This window comes from Protopterus annectens, chromosome 3.part0, assembly GCF_019279795.1.
Source record: "Protopterus annectens isolate FY-2018-M chromosome 3.part0, PAN1.0, whole genome shotgun sequence".
Classification (NCBI taxonomy): Eukaryota; Metazoa; Chordata; order Ceratodontiformes; family Protopteridae; genus Protopterus; species Protopterus annectens.
The window spans coordinates 251270144-251296185 of NC_056731.1; the positions used below are offsets into that span (position 1 = coordinate 251270144).

At 37.9% G+C, this 26042-nt stretch overlaps 1 protein-coding gene across 1 annotated transcript in view; it reads left to right on the forward strand.

The window, feature by feature from the left end:
• ULK4 (unc-51 like kinase 4) overlaps positions 1-26042 on the forward strand; it is a 4087308-nt gene that overhangs the window by 3920869 nt on the left and 140397 nt on the right. The window contains exon 36 of the mRNA XM_044064733.1: positions 18980-19068. Within this exon, the coding sequence (XP_043920668.1) occupies positions 18980-19068 (89 nt within the window). The remainder of the gene's footprint in view (positions 1-18979; positions 19069-26042) is intronic.

Consider the following 26042-nt stretch of genomic DNA (forward strand, 5'->3'; position numbering starts at 1 on the left):
ACTCATTGGCTGAAGGAATGACATATAGCACAGGAGTCCTGCAGGTGAAGAGGCCCCAGGCAATACAGGCAAGAAGTGTGACCGTCTGTCAGAGACATCTTCTGACAGCACGAGTCACACTTCTTAAAGCCTGAGACCCTCTCTTTTGACATGGTGTAACACAACACACACACACACCAGTCAAATAATTAAATTAATTAAATTAAGTAAAAAAACACACACACACACCCTAACAGGGGGGGGAATGGGATGGGTAAAGTTTGACTAAAAAAATAAGAAGAGACAGGTAATTTTCTGTCAGAAAATCTTTAAAATTTACTTAAAACTAAAAATTAAAGGGTTTTTAGTAAAAAGGGGCTAAAATATCAAAGTATTAAATCACTTACCAGGAGCTGGTAAAAGGAGGACCTCATAAGCGAAGCGGCAAACGAGATCTGGATACTTACCGCCTTGCATCATGGGATATGGGGCTGCCTCGAGCTGGTAAAAGTGACTCTCGAGCTTAGCAAGTGCCGAGTCGGAGCCGAGGGATCAGCTCCGAACCCATCAAGCAAGAATGAAGGCGAGATTGACAACTTAACATAGGTCCTTATATCATGGAGCCACTTATATTCAGTATGGTTCAACTGACATGAGAGGAAGACGACATCTGCCCTAATTTCTTTAAAGAAACAAAACTATTTATTGAATATTGTTATAGAAAGTTCACTGTATGTAGCTAAAGAGCCATGGCATGGTGTATATTACAAAAATAATACCAGTCAGAGGTCAGAAACAGTATGCAATTTACTCATGAATGGACAGGATTTATACCAAGGGTGAAGCTCAATGAATTAAATCATCAGACTAGTGAAAGATAACCGTTGCAGGTATTAATTCTATTATACAATACATTAAATAACTAGTTACGATCTCTCTCACACACAGTTGCTTCTGCTTTCATACATGCATTCAGTCACTCACTCTCCAATTGCTCACTCACACAGTTTGTTCAGCTTTCATATATGCATTCACTCTCTCTCGCCAATCGCTCACCCACACAGTCTCTTCAGCTTTCATACTTGCATCCACTCATTCTCTCTCTCATGTCTCACACGCACAAAATCTCTTCAGCTTTCATACATGCATTGACTCACTCTGTATGTTTGCTCACATACACAGTCTCTTCAGCTTTCATGCATGCATTTACTCAGTCTCTCTCTCTCCAGTCACTCACCCACACAGTCTCTTCAGCTTTTATACATGCATTCACTCACGCACTCTCTCTCTCCGATCGCTCACACACACAGTTTATTCAGCTTTCATACATGCATTCATTCACTCTCTGTCTTTCAATTCACTGTTTTTATGAAATCATACTTACTGTATTTGAATTCACTCAGTGTGCCATAGAAAATCGTTCCACGTGCCACGCTTGGATGCCGATGCCTGATATAACCTCTGGAAATGATCCTCTGCACACAGGTATCAGATGTTGTTTCCAGCCAAGCTCTCCGGTGCAGGGATAGTCGACCCCCATTTGCCTCCAGAGTAGGGAAATCGGGAATCCATTCAGGAGCAATGGAAGGCCTGCCTAAGAAGGAATCTCTGGACCCTTAGTTTTGTGGGCCTCCTCTGCCACAAGAGTGGCACCTACCATTGGAGTTCCCCCCTCTGCCCCTGGGGGACTACTGCCAAGTGTGTTTGAAAAGACCCTTGGGATTGTCTGAACCACATTTTCCCACGACTTCGCTGATTCCTGGAGAAGCATCTCTGAGGAGTGGAGAAACATACGCCCGTGGCAGAAAGGGTCTTCCCATCTTTCTCACACCTGGACAATGTGTCTTTTACCTTAGGGCCAAATAAGAACATGCTGTCAAAAGGAGTATTGATGAAAGTAAACTTGAAAGGCTCCACAAAGCCACACAACCGCACCTAGGCATGTCTCCTGATGGCAATGCCTGAACCCGCTGCTCTAATCGTTCCTTCATCTACATATGAAATGAGCCTCATGGAAGAGTTAGAAATAGAATGGAGATTAGCCATCTGGGAAGTAACCGAGGCCAGTACTTTCTCAGATACGGATCCTGTTATGGTATCTGAAAGCTCTTTAATCAGATCCCTCTGTAACCCAGTGAAGTGTGCCAGGCAGTTCAGGGACCTTAAGGAGAAGGTTACTGAAGCATAGGCACACCTTCCAAATCTATTCTTTGCCCAAGACTCCTTGTTTGGGAGATGGCTAGAGGAATTTTCCTCAGCTAGTTCCTTCTTGTGGCCACCACCACAACCATGGCATCCACAGGCACACCTTTTCTCCAAAATAGTTTGTCCTCAGGAGATGTAATCATTTTGTCTGGTCTTTGGGGAGTCGGCTCAATAGTGTCAGGGGGCCATCCATGTCTGCTGAGAGATCAAATCAGTGAGCTCATCGGTGAGTGGAGTCACCCAAGAAGGTAGGTACCAAAAGCCTCCAGGTACACTGATTCCTCAAATGAAGGATTGTTGGGCTTCCAATCACCTCTCTATTTTAGGATTTCCAGGATGTCCCAAAAGGAGACATCTTCAGGAGGTGACCTTGGGAACCCTTCACCCTCATCAAAGTCTGTGTCTTCGGTGATGGATTCCTCTGGGGAATCCAAGTGCTTTCTCTTGCACAACTTCTTCTTAGGGACCTCCTCAGTGGGATGTTCTGGGGAGGTATCAGAAGAAATGGGAATGCCCTGTTGGGAAGCCTGGGGTTAAGGTACTCACTCTCCCTGTGGAGAAAAAGTTGAGACTGTGCGCAGACATGATAGGGTTTGCTGGCTGAAGATCCTAGGAGGCAGGGACCATCGGAGCTGCTGAAGCAGAGATGGCTCTTTCCAAAACCTCAAAGGCTGACCTTCCCTGGAAGGGACACGGTTCCTGATCCCTGAGGGTGAGCCTCTGGATCCTAGTCCCTCCCTACTCTGAGGAAAATACTGCCAAGGCAGAAGACAGAGCTGAGCTCACCCAAGCCAAAGCCCCCAGGTGTAGTGATGGCTCAGAACATTTTGGAGTGGATCCCAACACCTCGGAGCCAACTAGGCAGCCGTGGCTCAGAGATGTCTCTGGCTCCAGTTGAACCAAAGAATTTAGAGGAAATGCCAGATTTAATGATAATGTCATCTTCAGATCCGAAGCAAACAGAGCTAGGTGGCTTGGATCCAAGAACTCTGAAGCTTAGAAAGAAGTTAGAGGAGGATGTAAAGTATGAAACTCTGACCCAAAAGAGTAAGAGCCAAGAACACCCCTGGCATACTCTGCACCCAGAGAATCTTTCTTACCAGTCTCTCCACATCCTCTTCAGTCAAACTCCTAGAAGAATGAGTAGACATCACAGAGGGAGACTTGGGCATTTCCAGCAAAAGAGAAGGCACGCTCAGTGCAACCAGGTCCAGTTAAGGAGTGTATTGGGTCCTTGGTAAAGTAGGCAGGATTGAAGTCAAATCAATGGGTGTCTGATCTGGTGAAGATTTGGACTTGTCCAAGGTCTGACCCATTAAAATGGATGGATCCATATGTTTCTTAGTCTTCACTTTCTGATCCAAGGAAGTTGTAGGATCTGAAAGCTTGGGTCTTTTGACTGCCGAATCTGACAGAGAAGTCAGAGTGGACAGAAGGCTCTTAGATTTTTCTGAAGTTTTTGAAGAGGAACAAGAAGGGCTAGAAGATGTAGATGTGCCCTTTTTTTGTTTATCCGATGGAGAAGCTCCAGATAATGCCTCACTGAACGCAGATATAAGAAGACCTTTAAGTATTAGCTTATTTTTGCATTCAAACAGAGCTCTGTGATTGAATGTGTGGCATATAGAGCAATCTTCTTGAAGGTGAAGGGGTCCCAAACAATAGACACACAGTGTGTGTGAATCAGAATAAGGCATTTTCCTCTGATACTTTCCACACATGTTAAAACCAGCTGGCCCCTTTTTTTTATCTGCCATATGGCAAAGAAAGTTAAAGCAAGAAAACAAATTAAGAATTTTTTTTTTTTAAGAGAAAGAAGAGAAAAAAGTTAGGGGGGGGGGTGGAATACCAACACTGGCACAAGTGGAAATGCACCAAGTGTGAAGGGGAAGAATACTAGCGATAATATTCAGAGGTACTTTTGTACGAAAAAGGAAAGGGAATTTATAGCAAGAAGAAACAGTCATTTGCTAAGGGGTATAAGCCAAGCTTAAAGAGAAATAGAGAATATGCAGAGAAAGTATTTAAAACAGAAAAGAAGATTTGAATTCAAATAAATTCACTTACCTGCTCTATAGCAACTGGTCACCATCTAAAGCGAATAATAGTAAAAAGGATAGCGAGTCGCAAGCAGGCGACTTACAACAAGGCAGTGCAGAAATATACGGATGCCCTAAGGTGACAGTGACCTCTGGTTTGAATGAGAAACTTTCCAATAAGCCTATACAATACACTTTGAATGGTTTTAATATTTACAACTATACAGATAGAGAAATTTTGCCAGAATATTTTTCCCTTTTTTCAAAAGGTTTCAAGTATGTACCTACAAAAATCCCAGATATTGCTGACACTTTAATTGATATTCAACTTTATATGAGAAAATTGAACTTACAATTATTGCATTCTAAGGTTACGAAAGTTGATACAGACTCATCCAAAGAAGTGTGTAAAAAAAGAAGTATGTTCAATCCCCCTTTAGATCCATTAATTAACACTTCTGAGAAGGTTGTTAAGGATGATATTTATAAAATTTGGGGTAAACACAAGAGAACTTTCCACAATCTTAGCAATATAGAGAGAACACTGTTGCAGAATTTAAGAAATGACAAGAGCATACGAATAATGGCACCAGATAAAGGGGGTGGTATTGTTCTATTCAACAGCATTGATTATACCGATATTATGCAGGGAATTTTATTTAATGTCAACAACAATTCGATATGCTCCAGAAATCAAATCCATATAGCATATCAGAGAATTGATAGTTTTCTATATGAATACTTTATGGATCAGAGAATTACAGGGGCAGTGTATGAGTTTTTATCCAACATCCATCCAAGAATCCCTGGCATATTTGGTATACCCAAAGTACACAAATATTTAGAGCATCCACCCTTTAGACCAATTGTAGCAGCAACTGGGTCTAAAACTCACAATTTATCTGTATATGTGGACAGGAAAATTAAACATGTTGTGGACACGTGTCCACATTTAGTCAAGGACTCATGGGAGTTTCTTGGCCAACTTAAGAGCCACTGATGGAGTGCTGAAGGTTATCTTGTTACTATTGATGTTATGGACTTATTTACTTGCATTCCTAAACAAGAAGGTCTAAGATATTTTGAGGAGACCTTATATAGTTTGTCTACTATGGATTGTGATGAAACAAAGTTATTTTGTGAAATGATGGAACTAATTTTAGACAACTACATCTTTTTTGAGGGAGAATATTTCCAGCAAGTTAGAGGTGTGGCAATGTATGCCGCCTGCGCCCCTACCTATGCAAACATTGTATTATTAGGATGGGAGAGAGAACACGTGTTTGGAAGTGAATATTATGATTATATAAATTATTATTGCAGGTTTTTGGATGACATTTTTATTTTTTGGAAAGGAACTACTGAATCCATTCCTTTGTTCATCCAATACAGTACGACTATTTTTTTTAAATTCACTTTTTAGTATGATGCTTATGAAATCAGTTATCTAGATACCCTTATTACTAAGGATAAGGACCAATTTACATCTAAAATATATCGTAAGAAAACCTTTTGCAACAATTATTTACATTTCAACAGTCATCACCCCTTTTGGCAAAAGAAAAGTATTATTAAGGGTCAAGTAATTAGGGTAGCTAGAATGACTTCCTCGGTGGAAGATCTTCTACCTGAGTTTGAATTTTTAAAAAACATGTTTTTGGAAAGGGGTTACCCTATGGGTTTGGTGGAAAAAACTCTTAATGAAGTATACAACGAATGGGGAAAGAAATACACCCCATTATTAGGTAAGGGATTAAACAAAAATCAATATTCTGGGAAGATTGTAAAAAAATCTAATGAAACCAACTTTGAACATACTTGTATTGTACAGTATAGCCACCTGTATCAACAAGTTAAAGATGTTTTGCATAAGAACTGGAGCATATTTAGAGTTGACCATGAAAAATACCAAGTTTTGGGTGAAAAACCAGTGTTTACTACCAAAATTGGGTTTAATTTGAAAAGGATTTTGGAAAGTAGACCAAAATGTCTTGTTAAAGATGAAATTAATAATAATGGCACTAGACATTGTGGGAGATGCAAATATTGTCCTTATGTTTCCCAGGAAACTAAGATTTGTTTGAAAAATCAGAACAACAGCACAGTATACCCTAGGAGAGGTAACTGTTTCTCTAGCAAGTTAGTCTATATTGCCATGTGTAACACCTGCAGTTCTTATTATATTGGGAAGACTGAGAGGCTTCTCAAGACAAGAATTTATGAGCATTTGTACGATATAAAAAACAAAAAAATTACAAATGCCCTGTACAAACATAGTATAACATGCAATAACTATACAGGCTTTCATTTTGCTATTTTAGATTTTGTACATTTTGAAGCCAGAGGTGGGGACTGGCAAAACATATTATTGAAAAAGGAATTGATGTGGCAAATTTAGGCTTGCAGCAAATTCTCCCCCTGGCTTGAATGAGCACTTAAACTTGGCACCAATTTTGAAAGAATGGGCTGAACATGTTTAACTAAATAAAGAAGGAAAAAATATGTACATATATTACATGTATTTATTTTTGAAATTCATGTCTTTCCTTTCTTTCTTTTGTACATCACTACTATATATTTTATATGGCATTCATTGTTTCTAAGAAACACAGAATTTTAATTTAAATTTTAACTCTTGTTCTGGTGCAAATATTAATTCTTGGCATTTTAAATTACAATTGGTTTATTTGACTTGTTAATTGTGAAAACATTGAACCAATCATTGAACAGTAGTGTGTATATTTAAACAGTATCTTTCAGTTTTCTAGTGAATTCTGATGAAGTCAAGTTTTAACTGACGAAAGCGCTTAATTTTGATATTACAATAAAGAAGGTTTGGACTCGCAACAAATAGTGCTTTTATTGGGTTTATATGTAAAGAATGCCTTGAGGTTGTCCTTGGCCTGGGAGGCCAGATTTACCTCAAATTTGGCTTTGGCAGACTTTATTTGTCCTCTGAGTTGTTTGTTTAATTTGATGAGAGTGCTTTTATCTTGCTGGGTGCTGTACCTCTTAATTTTTCCCATCATTTTCCTCCTGTTATACAGCCAATTAATTTTGTGATTCCACCAGGGTGGCTCGTTTTTTGAGTTATTTCTGTACTTTTTCCTGGTGGGTACAGCTGCCTCTATGCAGCTGTTAACATGCTTGTATAGGGTTTCTATGAGCAGTTCTGCATAGGCAGCAGTGTTCTCAGGTTTTATGGGGTCTTGACATTTTGCCAGGTTATAACTTAATAGCAGGATGTTAGCATTAGAGTAGTTCCTGAATATTCCAGATTTAGCTGGGGGTCCAGGTTTTATTTTTACTTCAAAGGAGACTATTTTGTGGTCTGACCTTACCAAGCATGACATTACACTAGGGAGGTGTGCAGCACTTTCCCATATTAGTGAGGACCAGATCCATCATGGTTGCACCCGTGCTTCTGGTATTGACAGTCTGGTCCAGGGAGTTTTTGTTTACAAGATCCAGGAATCTCTGTCCCTGTATGTTTGGTGTTGTATAGGATTCCCAGTTAATAGTGGGGTAATTAAAGTCTCTCGTGACTATGGTGTTGGGTTGGATGCTGAGTGTGTCCAGTAAGTTTAAATACATGGTATGGGTTTCCTCGGTTATAAGAGCGTGACTTATAGCTTTCAAGGAAGTTTTAATTGGATTTTGCCAGTGGTAATTTGAACATGGAGTAGCTCATGTGCATTGTTCTGTTTGACCAGCCTTCAGGTATATTTATTGTTGATGTAAATCGAGACACCTCCAGCTTTAGTCTCTGTCTGTGTAGTAGCTGGTCTAAATGTGTGGAAGGCATTATAACCCTGTACTGTCAGTGTGCTCTACACAGCTTTAAACCATGTCTCAGTGACCGCATAGATGTTAGCATTCTGTAGGGTGAAGAGAGCTTCTAACAAGTGGAGTTTTGTGTTTAGACTCCTAGCAATGAGCAGTAATACCTTTAGGTTTTCCTGGCTTTGATTTACATCAAGTTTCATTCATTGTAAAATAATATAATTATATATTTATTATATATAAATATATAATAAAATAAAATATATACACTTGATCTTTACTACATCACCTAAATCTTTAGTTTTCTCTTTATTTAAAGTCATCCCTGCCGTCTGTATACACTCATTTGTGCATATTATCCCTTCTTTTATCCAAATGTAGTTTTTTGCAGTTATTATAATTTCATTTGCATATGTTAACAGAACTGGAATTTGTAACCCTTCGGGTGTTATATACCCTACCTTGCCTCCTCCATTTTGTAATTTATTTCATGTACTATCACATTCATAACTAACACAAAGAGTATAAGCCATTTACAAGTATTTTTATTATTACTATACACAGACATACACAATTTCCTAACTTTCTCACTTATATTCTTTCATTATTGCCCACAAGATTTCATGTCCAGTTGTGTCAAATGCCTTATTCAGGTTCTGTTCATAATATCATCCACAATTTCTCTGACTGTCATTAATAATTCTTGACAACCCTTTCACATTTATACTGTATATGCCTTGTTTCTATAACATTTTCCATTTCAGTTTCAAATCTCTTTTGTATTATTTTCAGAAAACAATTATAGTCATTATTATTCAGTACTGTTGTTCTCCAGTTTTTTAATTGTCTTTTATCTTCCTTTTTCCATACAAATTTAAATATTCCAATACATAATGCTTTATACATAAAACCTTCATTTAACAATTCATTCAGAATCTTTAAAAAATATTTTTTTGCCTATCCCTTAAATTTTTATATATTTCATACTCTATTCCATCTGGTCCTGCAGCTGTATCTATATTTACTCGTCCTAATACTTATCTAGCTCATTTAAAGAAATCTCTTTTCCAACTCTTTATTCTCATTTCCTGTTAACTTTTTTACTTTCTTTGCTTTATTCACTACCTTATTTTTGTTTAAACATTCCTTGTACATATTGTATTATACTATTCATAATATTTTCCTGCATTCTATTTCTCCTTTTACATTTTTATTTCTCTCATTATTCTGCCATCTTCCTTTACTAATCTGCTTAAGTAATTTGATACTTCTCTTTTTCCATATAAGATATATATATGCTTATATAACTATTCTTCTATTTTTCTTGAGTTCTTTTATGTAATTCTTTTTCTTTGTCAAAGTACCTTCTGATATTATGTTCTAAATCTTCCAATGCATTATGTGTTCTTTTATATGTTTCTTTCACTACTTTTCTCACATCATATAGCCACTGTAAAAAATGTATATATTTCCTTAAATGCCATGAACCATTTAGACACAATTTTTATAAAATATTTTCATAGTAATATCTTTCCATAACTGTGTTACTAATCTCTTTCCATCTTCATTCCATGCTGTATCATTTATCCTTTTTATTCCTTTACCTATTTTATATATTCCTTGTTTTCCTTTATTTCTAGTTATATTGTAAGATGACCAGAAAATCCTGTTTCAACTACTCCCCCTTCTCCTATAACTATTCCTTCTGACACTATAAAATAATGTATTTAATTTCTATACATACCCCTTTTGTAATTCCATGAATTTTTGTCCCAGAGTTTTAACTTATCACATTCATTTATCTATTTATTTATTTATTTATTTGTCAACCGGGTTAGTCTGGCTGGGCAGGTGCCCTTTGTCAGCAGAGACCTGAGGAGAAAAGCTCCAGATACAATGGTTACATTTAACATTGAATTTGCAGGTATCAACAAAAATGAAACAAAATACACATAAAAACAAAATTCTATAATGAGTATATTAATCGTTTTAAGCATTTTTAGAAAGGTAACAATTAAGGAATTTATAGGAGAGAGAGGAAGGAAAGACTAGAGGATGGACATGTCCTATTTATGGGACAGAGTCAAGTTCAGGAAAATAGGGAAGGGGGCAGGGAAAGAGTAAGAGAGATATAGGACAAAGTTATCTGATGCAGTAATAGTGTTCAGGAGGTGGTAGCAGTGATTACTGAAATAGAGGTATAAATCTTTTGAACTGGAAAGTCTAGGATGGAGGACATAGAGGCAATGGTTTGATGGGAGAGTAGGGCTATGGGGGAAGATTGTATCAAGTAGGGTTTTTGCAGCAGCAGGTTCAGGAGTTGCGTAGGTAATCCTTTAGGGCAAGTTTGAAGTTCACTGAATTTTGGAGAGATCTGATGTGGAGAGGGAGCTTGTTACAAGATGTGGATACTACATAACCATAAAGATCTTTACCTATGGTTTTATTAGGTTTAGAAATGTGTAGAGGGTTTTGATCGGAGCTATGAAGCTCATGGTTATGGATGTAGGGGGAGACTAGGGTTGATAGTGAAGGATGAGCTAGTGGTTGTAGTAAGATGGAGTGAGTTATGTGAAGCTGTGGTAGAAGGAATTGGTTATGGAACTCTAACCAGTTTAGTTTTTTTAGGGACAGGCAGTGGTGAGAGCAATAGGAAAGATATGTGGCAAACCTAGCTATTTTATTATATGTTAGTTCAAGTTTGATTATGAGATTTTTTTGGAGATTAGTAAAAATAGGGGCGGCATATAATATAGTAGGTAGGAGGTAGGCTTGGGCAAGGGATACTTTGGATTCTTGAGTAAGGAATTTTTTTTTATTTCTGTATAGCAGTCCAAGTTTCTGGTGGGTCTTTTTGATGCAGTTGTTAATGTGAGAGTCGAATTTTTGTTAGTCATCTATGAGTATACCAAAACGTTTAGTGTGAGGCTTACCTAGAATAGTTATGTTGTTTACGGAAGCGATAGAGAAGGAAGATTTGAGGTGTTGGAGAGATTTGGGAAGGAAAAGAAGAAGTTTAGTTTTGTTAGAGTTAAGTAGGAGTTGGTTTGTAGTGAGCCATCTTTTGACAGAGTGTAATGTGTCTTGTGTGAGGGTATATAGGTGGGTTAGATCGTCAGAGGTAGAGATGATCGTAGAGTCATCTGCATATTGAATGAGTTTAGAGTAGATGAATATCGTAAGAAGAAGGGAGAATATAGTAAGAATAGTAGGAATTTTGGACTGGTGTAATACATGTGATGAAGATGTAATTAATTATATTAGAGGACATGACATTTTAACGAGTGAAGAAAGATTACAAACAAAGAATCTATAGGGAGAAATAATCTGGAATTTGGGAAATGAGTGATATTCTTGAATAACCATATTCTGTAGAAATATAGTAAAGATATTAGATGTAATTTTAGCAGTCTTATCTTATAACTTCTAACATCTTTCTGATATCATTTCCTTTCTTTTTACCCTTGCTTCTTAAATAACAATTGAAGTCCCCTGTTATTATAATATTCATATTTATTACTACATAGTCTAAAATCTAATGACATAAGCTTTCCCTTTCTTTATCATTAGTATAAGCATGTAATGTTATAATTCTGTGTCATTGTTCTTTCCATCTTAAATCTACAATGGTTAGTCTTTTCATTTTTTTCTAAAGTTACAGCTAATATCTTTACTGTATTTTTACAGAATATGGCTATTCAAGAACATCTTTCATTTCCTAAATTCCAGATTACCCCCCCCCCCCAGATTGTCTGTTTGTTATCTTTCTTCATTCTTTAAAATTTTGTGCCCTCTAATATAATTACATCTACATCCCATGTATTACACCAGTCCAAAATTCCTACTCTTTTTACTATATTCTTAATAATATTCACATTTGCGCTAAAATTTTATTTTTCCCTTTCCTTAAATTCATGGTTTCATACGTTCATAGCTAATTATTAGGCTAGTTTTCTTAACAGGCCCTTCTAAGCCAAGCCTGTTCCTTCCCTCAAGGTGAGAATTAAACACTGCACCTTGTGTCTGTGAGTCAAACACCTTAACCATTATACCAGGCCCCAATCATTAGTCGTATATATTCTTTTTCATCCATTTCCTTTCTTTTTTTTTTTTCTTTTGTACTTTCCCCTTTAAATGTTCATTTTCTGTCTTTTATCCTTTTACCATTAGAATTTTTCCCTTTTACTACCTCCCAATCTATGTCATCTTCTTCATTTATTTCAGAACCTTCCTCTGTGTCCCCTTTATTATTTTTTCTCATCTAATTTTTTCTTCTATTCCTATTGCTTCTAAAATTTCTTCTCTTTTTCATTTTCTTCTCTTTCTTTTTCATTTTCCTTACTCTTATTTTCATTGTCGCTGTCCATCCATAAATGTCCAATTTTGTTACATTTATAATATTTCAATTCACATTTTTTGCATCGTCCCATTTTCCCACAAATATAACATTTAATTTTGTCATAGTTACTTATCAAATGTCCTTCTTTTCCACAAAAAAGGAAACGTGTTTTGTGCTGTCCCCAGTATTTTACAGCACTCCTATTCCCTTCCACATGTATCATGCTTGGTATATGTATACATTTTTTTTTCTAATTTTAATGCTATATTACAATCCCAGCCACCAGTCCATAAACCCCTTTTGTCATAAACTTTTGCAGTGTCCAGTACTTATTTACATAAAGCTTTCAAATATCCTTTCAAAATCTCTCTTTCTACCTCTGTTCAAAATTGCACATGACTTTTCTTCTTTGTTCCCTGTTAAATGCTTTTATCACATAAAGGTTCCATGGGTTACAGTCTTTCTTTTTTCGTATTCTCCAAGAAAATTTTTCATTGAAAAAACAGTTACAACTATAATGTCACAAATTGTTTCTTTGTCAGTAAGAATAAATGCTCTTATCTCATGTGCTTTTACATCCAAAGGGGCAATTATATTGTCCCACTCTTCATACCTGTCCATTTCTTTGTCTTCTTTACTATGAATCCTTACCATGTACATCCATTTTGCATTTTCTTCTGTGATACTACATTGGCCTTCTTTTACTTTCTTTACATATGTTTTCTTTTCCATTTCACCTCTATTCTTCAGGATTGCCTTTGCATCCTCCTTTTGTATTTTTTCTTAATAATGACCCCCCGGGAAACATCTCCTTCATTTTATGGCTTACTCTGCACCAACATTTCTTTATGTAAATCATTCCACAACTGTCCTGACCAGTGGGTTGTAATTATACATCCATCATTTGCTGACTCATCACCATCCAACAGGTTTCTTTGAAAGATTTCATCAGAATACTGCACACATTTTCTGGTCTCAATATTTGCTTTCTCCTTCATTTCTTTCACCACTCCATCATCTCCTTCTCTCTCCATCTGCCTCCCTGTTCCCCCAGGCTGCCTCTACGCCTGGAATGGAAACAGGAAGTTCTCCTCCAAAATGGGTCCCACTAGCAACAATGATGAGTGGGGTAGTTCCCCACTGCCCTAGTCAAATTTCTACAAGTAGTAAAAACATCACTTTGGGTTCCACTAAAAAGAGGCTACTAGCCTAGTGGGATTAATGCAGTGAACAAAGGATAAGTAAATAAAAGTAAATACAAAAATTAACGATATGTACTCAGTATACTATATGCTCTTAAAAAAACTAATGTAGGTGCAAGTTACAGAAGTCCTTTTCTAAGTTTGGTGCGATGCCTCCTTCTACTACTTTGCAATATATTGGAATAATCTCAAAATGCCCTAAAGACATAAGATTCTCAAGTTAATGTCACTCTAGCTTGCAAAATACATATTGTTAGATCATATCTATGTTAAATGTGATCCAGGCTTTCTTCCTGTAGCTAGCCATTTAAGACACATCAGAATGTCCTTTGCCATCCTGGTATAGCAGGATGAAGCCCTGACTATAACCCACATGGCCTTAAGATCAATTAGTGGCTCAGGAACTGGAGACAATATCTGGGGGTGGGTGGTGTGAGTGACCAATGCTACTTTGCCCATTCTAGAGGAGCAAGAAGACAGAGCAACTTGTTATGGTACTTCTACTTCTGGACAGAGGTGTCACCAACTCTGACCCGAAAGACAAAGCTAATATACTTGCAGATAAAATTAGAGCCAACTTTTCCCCAAAACATCATCAAAATTGCATAAATTCCTATAAGCAAAGAGAAATAGATAGGATATGGTGTGTAGCAAACTGTCTGAAGGGTGGAACCCATATAAGTTAAATGGCAGGAATAACAGTGTACTCCAGGGCTCAGTACTTTAACTGTGTCAACCCGGACCTTTGGCTAAGTTTGCCAGTGACTGCAGACTGGGTATTTTTGTCCAATCACACCTTGATATGATATCAATACAGCAGGAACTAATCCTTACAAACCAGTGGTGCACTGAAAAAGGGTTAAAACTGTATGCAAAAAAGATGCAGTACTGTTGCATTTGGTTAAAAAAAAAAAAAAAACTCTTGTCCTGAACTTACAAAAGAACCAGTATGCTACTCTAAAACTATAGTCAGGAATCATAGCATTTTGGTCAACAACTCCCTCTTCTTTGAATTCCATGTAGTGTCAGTAGTCAAGAAATCCTTCTGTTTAGCACAAGTGATATCTAAAGGCATCTCATCCAGCTCAAAAGAAGTTATCATCCTTCTGTACTCTGCTGTAATTAGACCAGTTATAAACTACAGTGCCCTCTTTGATATGTACCAGTTCAGACATGTGGCATAGCTAGAAAGCCTCCAACAGTTTCTGACTAAAAGATTACTGATCTAAAGAGCCTCAGCTGCCAAGGCAGGCTTGAAGCACTATCTCTATACTTAGTGTCGTATAAACTGCTATGTTGAGATTTGTGTCTTGGGCTTGGTGCCATTAAGGACCTAACTCTCCTTGTTCTCTTGCATCTCCACAATGCAAACCACTCCAGAAATAATAGAACTAAGGTTTTAAATCTCTGCTGGTATATAAATAAAATACACTGGAGAGAAAATTTTCTTATCCATTTCTGGAGAAATACCCACCCATCCTTCAGAACAAACCTTGATGATTGGATGAGCATCTGTAAATTCATCCCTGGCCTGATATGCTTTGTCCTTCTAGAAATGGGAAGTTTCTTGTGAGGGTATGCATCTGCAAGGCATGAATGGTCTAACGACTTACTTGCCATGTAATTTATATAATCCCAGGAGAGAAGGGAGCATGACATGCAGCAAACAGAATGCAGTGTGCGCATAGCTATGCCAAGCCATACTTGTAAAGTGGCTTTCATGAAGCATGTGCAGGAATATGCACTCCTACAGGGGATGACATTGCAGGTCCTCAAGTCTGTGAGAGCATATTTCAACTGCTAGTCCAAGCACTCCACAGGGAAACAAATTGGACATTGGATTGTGGGAGGGCTGATGGCTGACGGGCAGCAGAGAATAAAAAGATAAAAGACAATGTCCTTTATGTCCTTTGCCATAGAATATCTGGTAATTGTACTCTTGTCTGTGTACTTTTCCTAGGAAAAGAATTTGAGTATCTGTTTATGTAAAAATCATATTTTTACACTCAAATATTTTATTTTATGATGATGTAATCTGAATAAATTTGAAATACATGTGAAATGTTGAACAGCCATAATGCCAAACAGCATTATAACAAACACAAAAGGTCAAAACTGCAAATGCTGAAAAAACTTGACACATGCTCTCTGTATGCCCCGTACCCCTTGCTAATTATACATGCCAACTTCGAGACTGCAGTATGAAGGGCAAAGTCCCAAACCTCGTTGTACAGCAGTCTTGTCAAATTCCTGTTTTCGACCTTTTGTGTTCGGTATAATGCTGTTCAGCATTTCAGACATTTCATGTTATAAATGTATCTGGAATACATTCATTTGTTGTTTGTTTCTCTGTTGGATTACCAGGATGTTCATATTTATGATCATTCTTACCACACACTTGCTATAATGTTGTCTGTAATGTATTACTTTTTATTATAATTTGTTTTTACTTTTTTATATACAAGAGCCTTTCTCACCAGCTCCTCTCTAAAAATAGGTCTTGCCCAGTAGGGCTAATCTTGTTCACAGAAAATAAATAAATAAAATAAGTCAATAAAAGGCCCTTTTCACGGGGTGATTATTGCCATTGTGTTGTCTTCCTGTGTTTGGACAGTCTCCAACCAGCAGCTGAACATATATTTTGCTCTAAGTCAGACAACTGTCAGTAGGGAGAAGGTCTTAGATGCACAGTCTAAGGCCAAGAGTACAGCTTCAGTGGGCCCTGATAATATCCCGGGATACCTTCTCAGTAGCCAAAATATGACCTGTCAAGGCCACTGGAGTCACTATTCAACCATAACCTCTGCACAGGCTTCATGCCATGCAAATTGAGGACTGCAACAGTCATTTCTCTTCACAAGGGTGGACCATCAATTGATCACAGGCACTACAGACCCATTAGTCTGATTAGTTTCACATGCAGAGCCATACAAAGGATTAGCACAGAAATGGTTAACAATGACATAGGAAACCTTCAGACACTTGGCTCCACTCAGTTTGGTTTTGTCAAAGGTAGGTCATGCCTATTGAACTTGGTGGACTTCTTTGGGACTATCACCAAGGCAATGGATGAGGGCAAAATTGTGCATACTACTTACCTTGACCTAACTAAGACATTTGATACAATACTGCACGTGAGCTTTGTAAACAAACTCATGGAATTAGGCATAAACCCCTGTGTAACTTACTGGGTAACCAGATGGCTCACAGACAGGACCCCAGGAAGTTAGGATTGGAGAGACCACCTCCACAAAAAAGGTTAATCACCAGTGGAAACCCCCAAGGGTCTGTGCAGGGATGCTCCTCTTTAGCATCTATTTTTAAGAAGTCAGTGCCAATGTCAAGGACCTCTGGCTTACCAAGTTGCAGAAGATTGCAAGCTAGGAGCAATAACAGAAACCCCCAAGATACTAACATCTTACATGAAAGTGCAACAAAAACAAATGACTGGTGCCAAAGCTGCAGCTTAAAACTCAATGCCAAGAAATGCATAATAGTATCTTTTGGGACGTCAGCCATCCAGAGTAACTACCTTATTGATAAAACACTCCTAAAAATAGACACAAAGGCTTTGGGAACTCATGTAGATAGTAACCTGGCTTTCAACCAACATATGCCTAAGACAGTAAGAATATCATTTTATATCACTCAACTTATGGGTAAGGGCACGGCATCTATGTCCAGGAAAGTCTTCTTGCCTTTTATAGTCATCTCTCATCAGACCCATCATTGAATATAATGTCCCCTTCAGTATGCACTTGAACAAGTACATGAAATAAATGGAATGTCCACAGAGGTTCCTCACAAAAAGAATACAGGACATAAAGACAGTGTCCTATGTAGATCGCCTCAAAGCCCTATCGCTTTACTCTGTTTCCTACAGACTGCTGAGAAGCAATTTATGCCTGGCATACAAGGCATCCTTGGATCCTGCTCTGATGGAACTTTTGTATCTCTGCAAAACGAACAGCACCAGATCTACTAGAGCTAAGGATTTAAACTTTGCTTGCAAATTAAACAGGACATTTTGAAGGGACAGGCATGTATGTATCTCAGAGAATCCCCATTCTGTAGAATCCATGTGAAACAGAGCCCTTCCCTAAACCTAGACTAGTGAATGGGAAATTGGAAATTTACCCCTGTTCTGATACCTATGTGTCTGATGGACAGAGGCAGCTGTTAAAGCATGCCCTAACTAACATACACCCCTTAAAATAACCTCTAAGGCACAATAACTCATGGGATAAATTTGGGTAGCATGGCTAGGCTTATAAAGGCCCTAGTGGTTGTAAGCCTAGTGTACACATATGAACCTATACATTTTATATTCTTGTCTGTATTATTCTTTGAGGTATGTTTGCTCATTGCAGAGAATTCAAACTGAAGAGTATAGTAGTTGTGAGGTGTGACTGGAGCTTAAGATTTTCAGAATTTGTCAGTATTGCTCTCAACTAATGTTTTGAATCCGCAGCAAAGCCAAAAGTAATAAGGGACAAAGGCTCTGCACCAGTGAAACTTAGCTGATACTGATACTTTTGACTTAGAACATTAAACGATTAAGAAAATGTAGAGTAGCATGTATTTTCAATGGTAAAAGACAAACTGTAGTTTACCAAGTAATCTTCCATGTTTTTCTGAAAAGTGTTTTAGGGTAGAGAGAGTAACATTTTGAGAGAATGCCAGGTGATATCATTGATAGTCAGGGATAATTGGAAGCTATTGTTTGCTAAACTGGGCAAATTAGAAAAAACAGCAGCCATATAGAAAATATGTCCTTCTGGCAGAGATGGTACAGTGATATGTGTCTTGTTACATTTAAAATTAACAGCTGAAAGAGTTAAGGACTAAAATAATTTATATTTGACCATCTGTTTTAAACAGCAAGTATAATTTGATCTGTATTTTACTCATCTAACATTGTCATTGGTTCAGACATTTATGTACCTGTTCATGAATAATGTCACATTTGTCATTTATTTCTTCAACACAAGTGTCTGTTTATTTATAACTTAATGCAGAAGAAAAAACATTTTGTTAGACTGGTTCATCAGCTGAAATGATCAGGCAGTTTGACAAAGGAATATGTTTCCAGTATATAAAGAATAAATATGCAAGTTACAATAAACAGATTTTTTCAGTATATTTACTCATGGGTGTATGTGAACATGATTGTTTTCTGTTGGCGTACAGTAATACTTTTTCTTGACACTAATTCTAAAGCTAAACAGTCACAGTGTCAATTATTCATTGTTTTGTTCATCAGGAATGCTAAAAGGGTGGATTTTTCATTTAGATGGTTACAGTGTATTTGGAGAAAACTTACTAATTGAAAAAGTGCAGTTAGAAAATATTTTGCTGTTTGATCTGTCATGCTTTAAATCTGCTGTAAACTACAACTTATAGTCAACTGATAATGTTTGTTTTTATTTCAGATCACTTCAAATGAAAAACTATTAGACAGTCTAAAGAATGAGGGAGATGTTCTTATTCAGGCTTTGAAACGACTCGCTCATACTGCCAGGTGAGTCCCCTCAGGCTGCAGGGAATTTCCAAAATTTAGGCAGTAATGCATCTTTCTTTGTTTTTCTCCCTAACACTGATCTTTTTTTTTTCTTTTATGTAAATGTCTTATATGCACTGCAAGCTTATCATGTTACCTCTCATTCTTAGCTTCCTCTTCAAAGCCAGTAGGCCGCGTTTGTGGGTGGGTGGTTGTGTGTGTTGGGGGGGGTAAGGCTCCTGCTGCTGGGTTTGCTCACGCAGATTCCTTTGATCCTATAATATTGTATACCAGAGCTAGGTTACATGATGAAAGACACCGACAGCTTTTATTTCCTTTGTTGCAAAATATAATGGCTCATTGTTGAATGTCCTGCTTTCCACAGAAGTCTAGATTTGTTTCTCTTGTTTGAACTTTTACAGTGGTAGTGATAATAGAATATCAGAATGTGCATTAAAAAGAGAAACTAGAACTAAACAATTATTGTTTTTAGCTCAGTATCTTCTATTTGAACCAACACTTATATACTGTTAAACTGTCATTTTCCCGTTTTACTGTAGGCACCATTTTATGTATACTGAATCTGTTTTGTGTAGCTGTTAAAGAAGCCAGAATTACAGGATATTTGAACAGAGGAACTTCCATCTGTACCTTTTTGTTTCGCTTGTGTCTTCCATTTTGAAGCATTTTATATCCCCAGGTTTACCTCAGCTTCAGCAGACCCCCTGCGTGACTTCCCTTTACCTTCAGCTAGTAAGTACTCACACATGTATCCGCAATATTAGAAAGCCCCTAGTTTTCTGTTCTACATAAAGTTCCACTGTTTACTCTTTTCGTGTCTCCTGTGTAACATTAGGTGAGGTTCAGTAAAGTCAAAAATGAATGTAGCCCAAGCCAAAAGAACAAAGTCAGCACAACAGGACCCGAAAAGCAACAATTAAGTACAATGCTGTAAATCCTTTTGCGTGGCCAATACCAACACAAACGCAGCTTATTCAAAAGCTTTTGTTAGATCTCCAAATTAAAACCAAGCGCTTTCTCCCAGTCACTACCAGGCTTTCTCAAGGTAAAGGTTCACCTTTACCCGCCTAAATAAAATAAATTTGTAAATAACTCTTATTTTAGTCAGGTGTTTTTACTCTGTTAGATCTCAGAGGTACCTGAAGCATCTTCAGATCCTGGTAACACGACACTGATGTTTAATTTTCAAACAGTACTGAAGCCATTGAAGCATAGCTTTCTCAAATATCATAGCTTAAATATACCTTCAGCATCTGTATAAATTAGATTAGACAAGTTCAGATTTGCAAGCTTAGCATGTATATAACTCATGGCTAGCTTGCACTTCTGCTTATAATGTGTTATCCTGTCATCTTATTTGTAATGGAAATGACACAATCTGAAGGACTCAGACCCTACCCCTATAGTCTGATCATTAAAGTTGTGAATATTTATACACTGCCTTGCTGGAGTGTGGCATACTCTGAACTGGTCTTCTTTCGGCTTTTCCCAGTTAGGGGTCGCCACAGCGGAACTCTGGTCCGCTAATGATTGGCAGTAGATTTTTACATACCGAGTTGCCAGCTCTGATGCACAACCTTCAACGAAGGTACACCCATTCACGCATATCTCCACACAGAAGACGCTCTAGCTGAGAATCGAACAGGACAACATCTTACTGTGAGGCGTCAACGCTACCGCAGCACCACCACCACCGCAGTATGTGGCATGCTCTGAACTATAACTATATATTTCATACTGTGTTAAAGAGCAGGTCACTGTGTGTACTTGCATGAAATAAGGGATTATTGCTGGAGGGATAGATTCCTGTCCCAGAGGCTTCCCATGCTTTGGAACAAGATCCCAATCTACATTAGGCAGAGCTCCTCGCTAACACTCTTCAAAAGAAACCTTGACGAGTGGATGGGAAACAGAAAGTTTACCTCGGGGATCACTTCAATGGCTCTGCTGGACAGAGGCACAGGGAACTAATCTAAGCGGATGGCGAAAGCCATCACATTCTGGCTAGGCTTATAAATGCCTTTGGGCAGATAGCCTAGTACCTACCTATGAACCTATTAGAAAATGACAACAACTTTCTGATGTCCTAAAAGTCATAAGGATACCAAATGTGCCTGGTTTAAAAATATCACTCTAAGTTTCACTGAATATGTAGAGCCAAATTAGATTATTTAATGAAGATTTTGTGGGAAGTAGTGGTATCCACTTAAGAATAGTTACCTCCATTGTAGCCAGACTTTGATTCCATACACACTTAGGTCACAGTTGTCGCTTGTCCTTCTCTAGTATAGATAACGAACAGGTGGGGTAGTTCGTTTATATGCTTTATTACATAAAAACACATCAGGATGAATAGCAACATTACAAAATATAAACAAAATGATTAACTGACAGACTACCCAGGAATACATACTTACATCTTAACAGCTAACTACAAAAAGGCAGTCAGGCTCGCACATGCTCAGTATTTATACACTTGTTCAAGCCCCTAGAAAGTTTCTTAAAGCTGTACATACACACTGATCTACATCCTTGCTCTTAAATAAATTGCCCTCAATGAAGTGACATTGGAATAAGACATGCAATAATACAGAGATTAGAAAAAAACACAATGCTCATGTCCAAGTTGCCATGTATCTGTAACATGGTCTGGAAATACGACCTGATTTAGTAACATAGTATTCAGAATTGGGTTTAGCAACAGGAACAGTCTTCGATGAACAACTCATATCAGGAACTTCAGGATTCATCTCAGGAACAGAGATATTTGCTGGAACTTCCTCAGGAACTGCAATGTTGGATGACTCACTCTGAGATAAAGAGTCTTTCTCACAGACTAGGTGCTGTATATAAGCTTGGACACTGGCATTAAATGTTTCCAGTTCCGCCTAAACTCTACTCCTTGTGATTCCACAATGTACGATCTTGGGTGTGGGCAAATACTCTTCACAACTCCAATCTATAACCTTTGCACGTTTCCATTCTCACTGTCTCTCCTTCATGTAATGGATTTAGCGGTTTGCTGGACTTAATGTAATAAGACTTCTGAGATAGACGTTTCTTTAACAGATGGGCTTTCACAAATCTGTTATTCTTAGCACTTGGGACCAATAAACTACTGCCGATTGATAAGGTAGTTCTGGTTTGTCTCGACAGAAGTCTCTGGGCAGGTGAACCAAGATGTTTATCATGAGGAATATTTCTGGGATTGAAGAGATTCAGGAAAACATCACTATTGTCTCATTTCAACTTCTTTAGTAACTGTTTTGCACTATTGCCTCGTTTCAACCTTTTTAGTAACTGTTTTGCACTTTGCACTGCACGTTCTGCCAAACCATTTGACTGCAGGTACGCAGGACTACTTGTAGCATGACTAAAGTTCCACTCTTCGACAAATCTTTTGAATTGCTGGCTAGTAAACTGTGTACCATTGTCAGAAATAACTTTGTACAGACTCATCCACGATAGTCCAGGAATCTGGTTTAGCTGAAGTGGTTCTTCTGTTGATGTGGCTTTTACTATTACATACAGAACAAGATGAAAGTGCTGTGTCAATGTCTTGTGACATAGAAGGCCAAAATACTAGTCCTCTCGCCCTCCTTTTAGTAGAATCGGTTCCTGGGTGGCTACGATGCAAGATAGCAATATACTCTTGTTGCAAGGACTTTGGAACAGTTACTTTTGGACCTTTCATGACAATACCATTGTCAGACAAAATCTCATGTCTGTAAGGAAAATAAGGTTGCACTTCTTGAGGTAAACTAGATTGCTTTCACAGCCATTCTCGATTGATTAAGTGGTTGAGCTTTTGTAAAACAGGATCTGAGGCTATATAATTTCTAAGCTCATTGAGACAAGTGTGGAAGAAAAATCACTCACTTTCATGACTTCAAAATCAAATTTCTCATTCTCATGTTCTTCAGTGGTACTTCTGGGTGATCTGGATAATGTATCAGCAAAATAAAGTAGTTTGCCTTTTGTGTAAAGAAGATTGAAACTGTACTTCTGCAGTCTCAACATCATACGTTGCAATCTGGCTGGAGAAAATGCGTAGGCTTTCTCAAAATAGCGAGTAGAGGCTGGTGGCCTGTTTTGATCTGGATATGTCTACCATAAATATAATCATGGAACTTTGAACATGCAAACACAATTGCTAAGAGTTCTTTCTCTGTCTGAGCATACTGCATTTCAGTTTGGGTTAGAAATGTGGATGCATAGGCAACAAGTTGACCCTCTTGAAGAATGACTGCACCAAAACCAAATTTCTAAGCATCACAAGAAAGAGTTACTGGTTTGTGAACATTGTATCTGAGAGTTGGTGGACAGGCAGTTCTCTTTTTCAGGACATCAAATGCCCTTTGGTGCTGTTCCAATCATGACCAGGATACAGCTTTACATGTCAGCTCTCTAAGCTGACATGTAAAGCTAAATTTGGAATGAACTTGCCTAGGTAGTTAATCATGCTAAGAAAGCGTTGAAAGGCATGAACATTGTCTGGAGCTGGCATCTCAAGACTGCCTGTTTGCTTGGAAGGGTCTGGTTGTAAGCCTGAACTGGTAAACAGATGACCAACATAAATAACTTCTCGTAAGCTAAACTTGCACATCTTAGGATTCAGCTTAAGATTCACTTGACGAGCTCTGTCCAGAACTTTCTCGAGGTTTCTTTTGTGCTCACCTTCACCATTACCTCCTACTAGAATATCATCTACTATAATAGCCCAGGGATACCCAGAAAAAATTTGCTGCATTGCACGTTGAAAGACTTCACTGGCAGAATTTATCCCAAATGGCATTCTCAAAAATCTGCACCTGCCAAAAGGAGTACTGAACGTAGTTAGCAATGAGGATTTCTTGTCAAGCAAAATTTACCAAAATGAAGTCTTTGCATTCCAAGATAAAAAAAAAAAAAAACAGTGGCATTTGGCATCAGTGCTGCAACTTTGACTGTATGTATTGGATGATGAGGTCTTTTCAGTGCCTTGTTCAAATCTCGTGGATCAATACATATTCTGATACCATCTGGGCATTTCTTATGAGCTACCACCATGGAAGATACCCATTCAGTAGGTTCTTCAACTGGACAAATTACACCATTTTATCTAGCTCGTCTTTGACCCTGTTCTGTATAGCTACTGGAACTTTCTGAGCTGGGCCAACATCTGGGTCTAACTTCATGGAGTACACAATTGGTAGCTTGCATTGTCGCATCAAACGTGATCTTCCTCCTTCAACATTGCCCATCTGCTGCTGCCCAGATGGGTGGTACATCATTAGTCTGGCATCTGTGTTGAAACCAACTTGGGAGACCCTGATAGTAGTAAAACTACCAAATGCATAGCTTTCAGCTTCATAGATGCGTGCAAGACCCGGTGGTACAGCAAGCCCGTGTACCATATCCAGGGCATAGTACAGTTGTGTAAAATCCTACCATAACAGTAGAGGTCCTTCTCTTCACTGTTGCAGTATTCGCTCCCTTCTTTCTGCCCCCTTTGTTCTAGCCTATTCTTTCTTGCCCTCTTGTCCGAGTGTCTCCTTTCTCTTTTTTCCTACTGCATGAACATGTTCTTCTTTGTCCATGAGGACATTCTGTTCCTTCTGGGATTTTTTTCAGTTCTGAGTGTGTGCCTCTGTTCATCACTTTTATGCCCTACACTTTGCGCAAGCAGCATATGTGTGACATATGGCACCTGTAAATACTAAAGGCTTTGGTATATTGGCTGGACGTTGGGCTGTCCTTGGCAGGAGATCCCTTCAGTTATGAATACTGCAGCAGTGAACAGAAGGACATTTACTGTTATGGTAAGATTTTAAACAACTGTACTTTCCTTGTGTGCCTTCATTAAATCCTTTAGCCTTCTTTTCTAGTGAAATGGCAATGTATATCCAGTTGCTATTTTATAATATTCGGTTTGAATTTTTAACAAAAGTAAGTTGGTGCAAGACCATTGTTTCTCAGATTTTATCTGTTTTCACTGACTTAAGTGTATTTGCTTAATAGAGTCACTTCCTGCCAATTCTGGATTTCATAGTTTCCAATTTATTTTGGGCAGCTTTTATATTATTATTTTATTGTCTGTTTTAGCAAACTGTTTTTGAGTTTTTATATATATTATCAGTTGTTGTGGGTTAAAAATATAATTGCTGAGTTTTATTGCACATTTTAATTTATTCTTACAAAGATATGTGAGTCCTAATCTAGTTGTTTTGCTTTTGGCTGAGACCATTCTTACGTATTATTGTCCAGTTTTGGCTTTCCACAGCTTGCTAAGAACAAGGTCACCAAGTTAAAACAGTCTGAGGAATGTTAAGGGCATTCTTTGTGTGTTTTATGTCCTAATATTTTTAGAAAGTATGATTATATACCTCAATAGTCCAATTCAGCCTTTCCGTGCACTTGTCAACAGATCCTAATTCTAGAGTTACTTTTTTTTTTTTTGTTATGTTTAAAGTTGTTGAGACAAATTTTCTTCTGTTTTTAATTCAGGCTCTTCGTAAGGCTGTTTTACTTGCTGTAGTCAGTATTCATCTTAGAGTTCATGGTTTGTGCTAGAAGTGATTATTTGGTGCCACATATCTATATGTCTGTCTGTCTGTCTGTGGAATCATAGGAGAATACTAGGCTAATGAACCTAAAGGGCCTTTTTAAGCCTGGCCAGGCTTCCTAGAAATATTAGAACGGTATTGGTGTCTTAGGTTTTGTGGGGATTTATAAACTTAGGCATGAGTGGTCGAGCATCTACAAGCTTCCTCTCTCTAGCAGAGACATAGGCACCAGACCCGGAGTAAATTTACAAGTTCCCATCCTCTGATCTAAGTTTCATTTGAATAAATGCATGGAAGAACTTATTTTCACATGGATCGAAAGCTTGTTGCAGACAAGGGGTAGCCTCTGAGACACAGACCTGTCCCTCAAGTATGTCCTATTCCTGTTGCAGGTGAGGTTTACATCCCTGGATTAGATATTTCTGATAT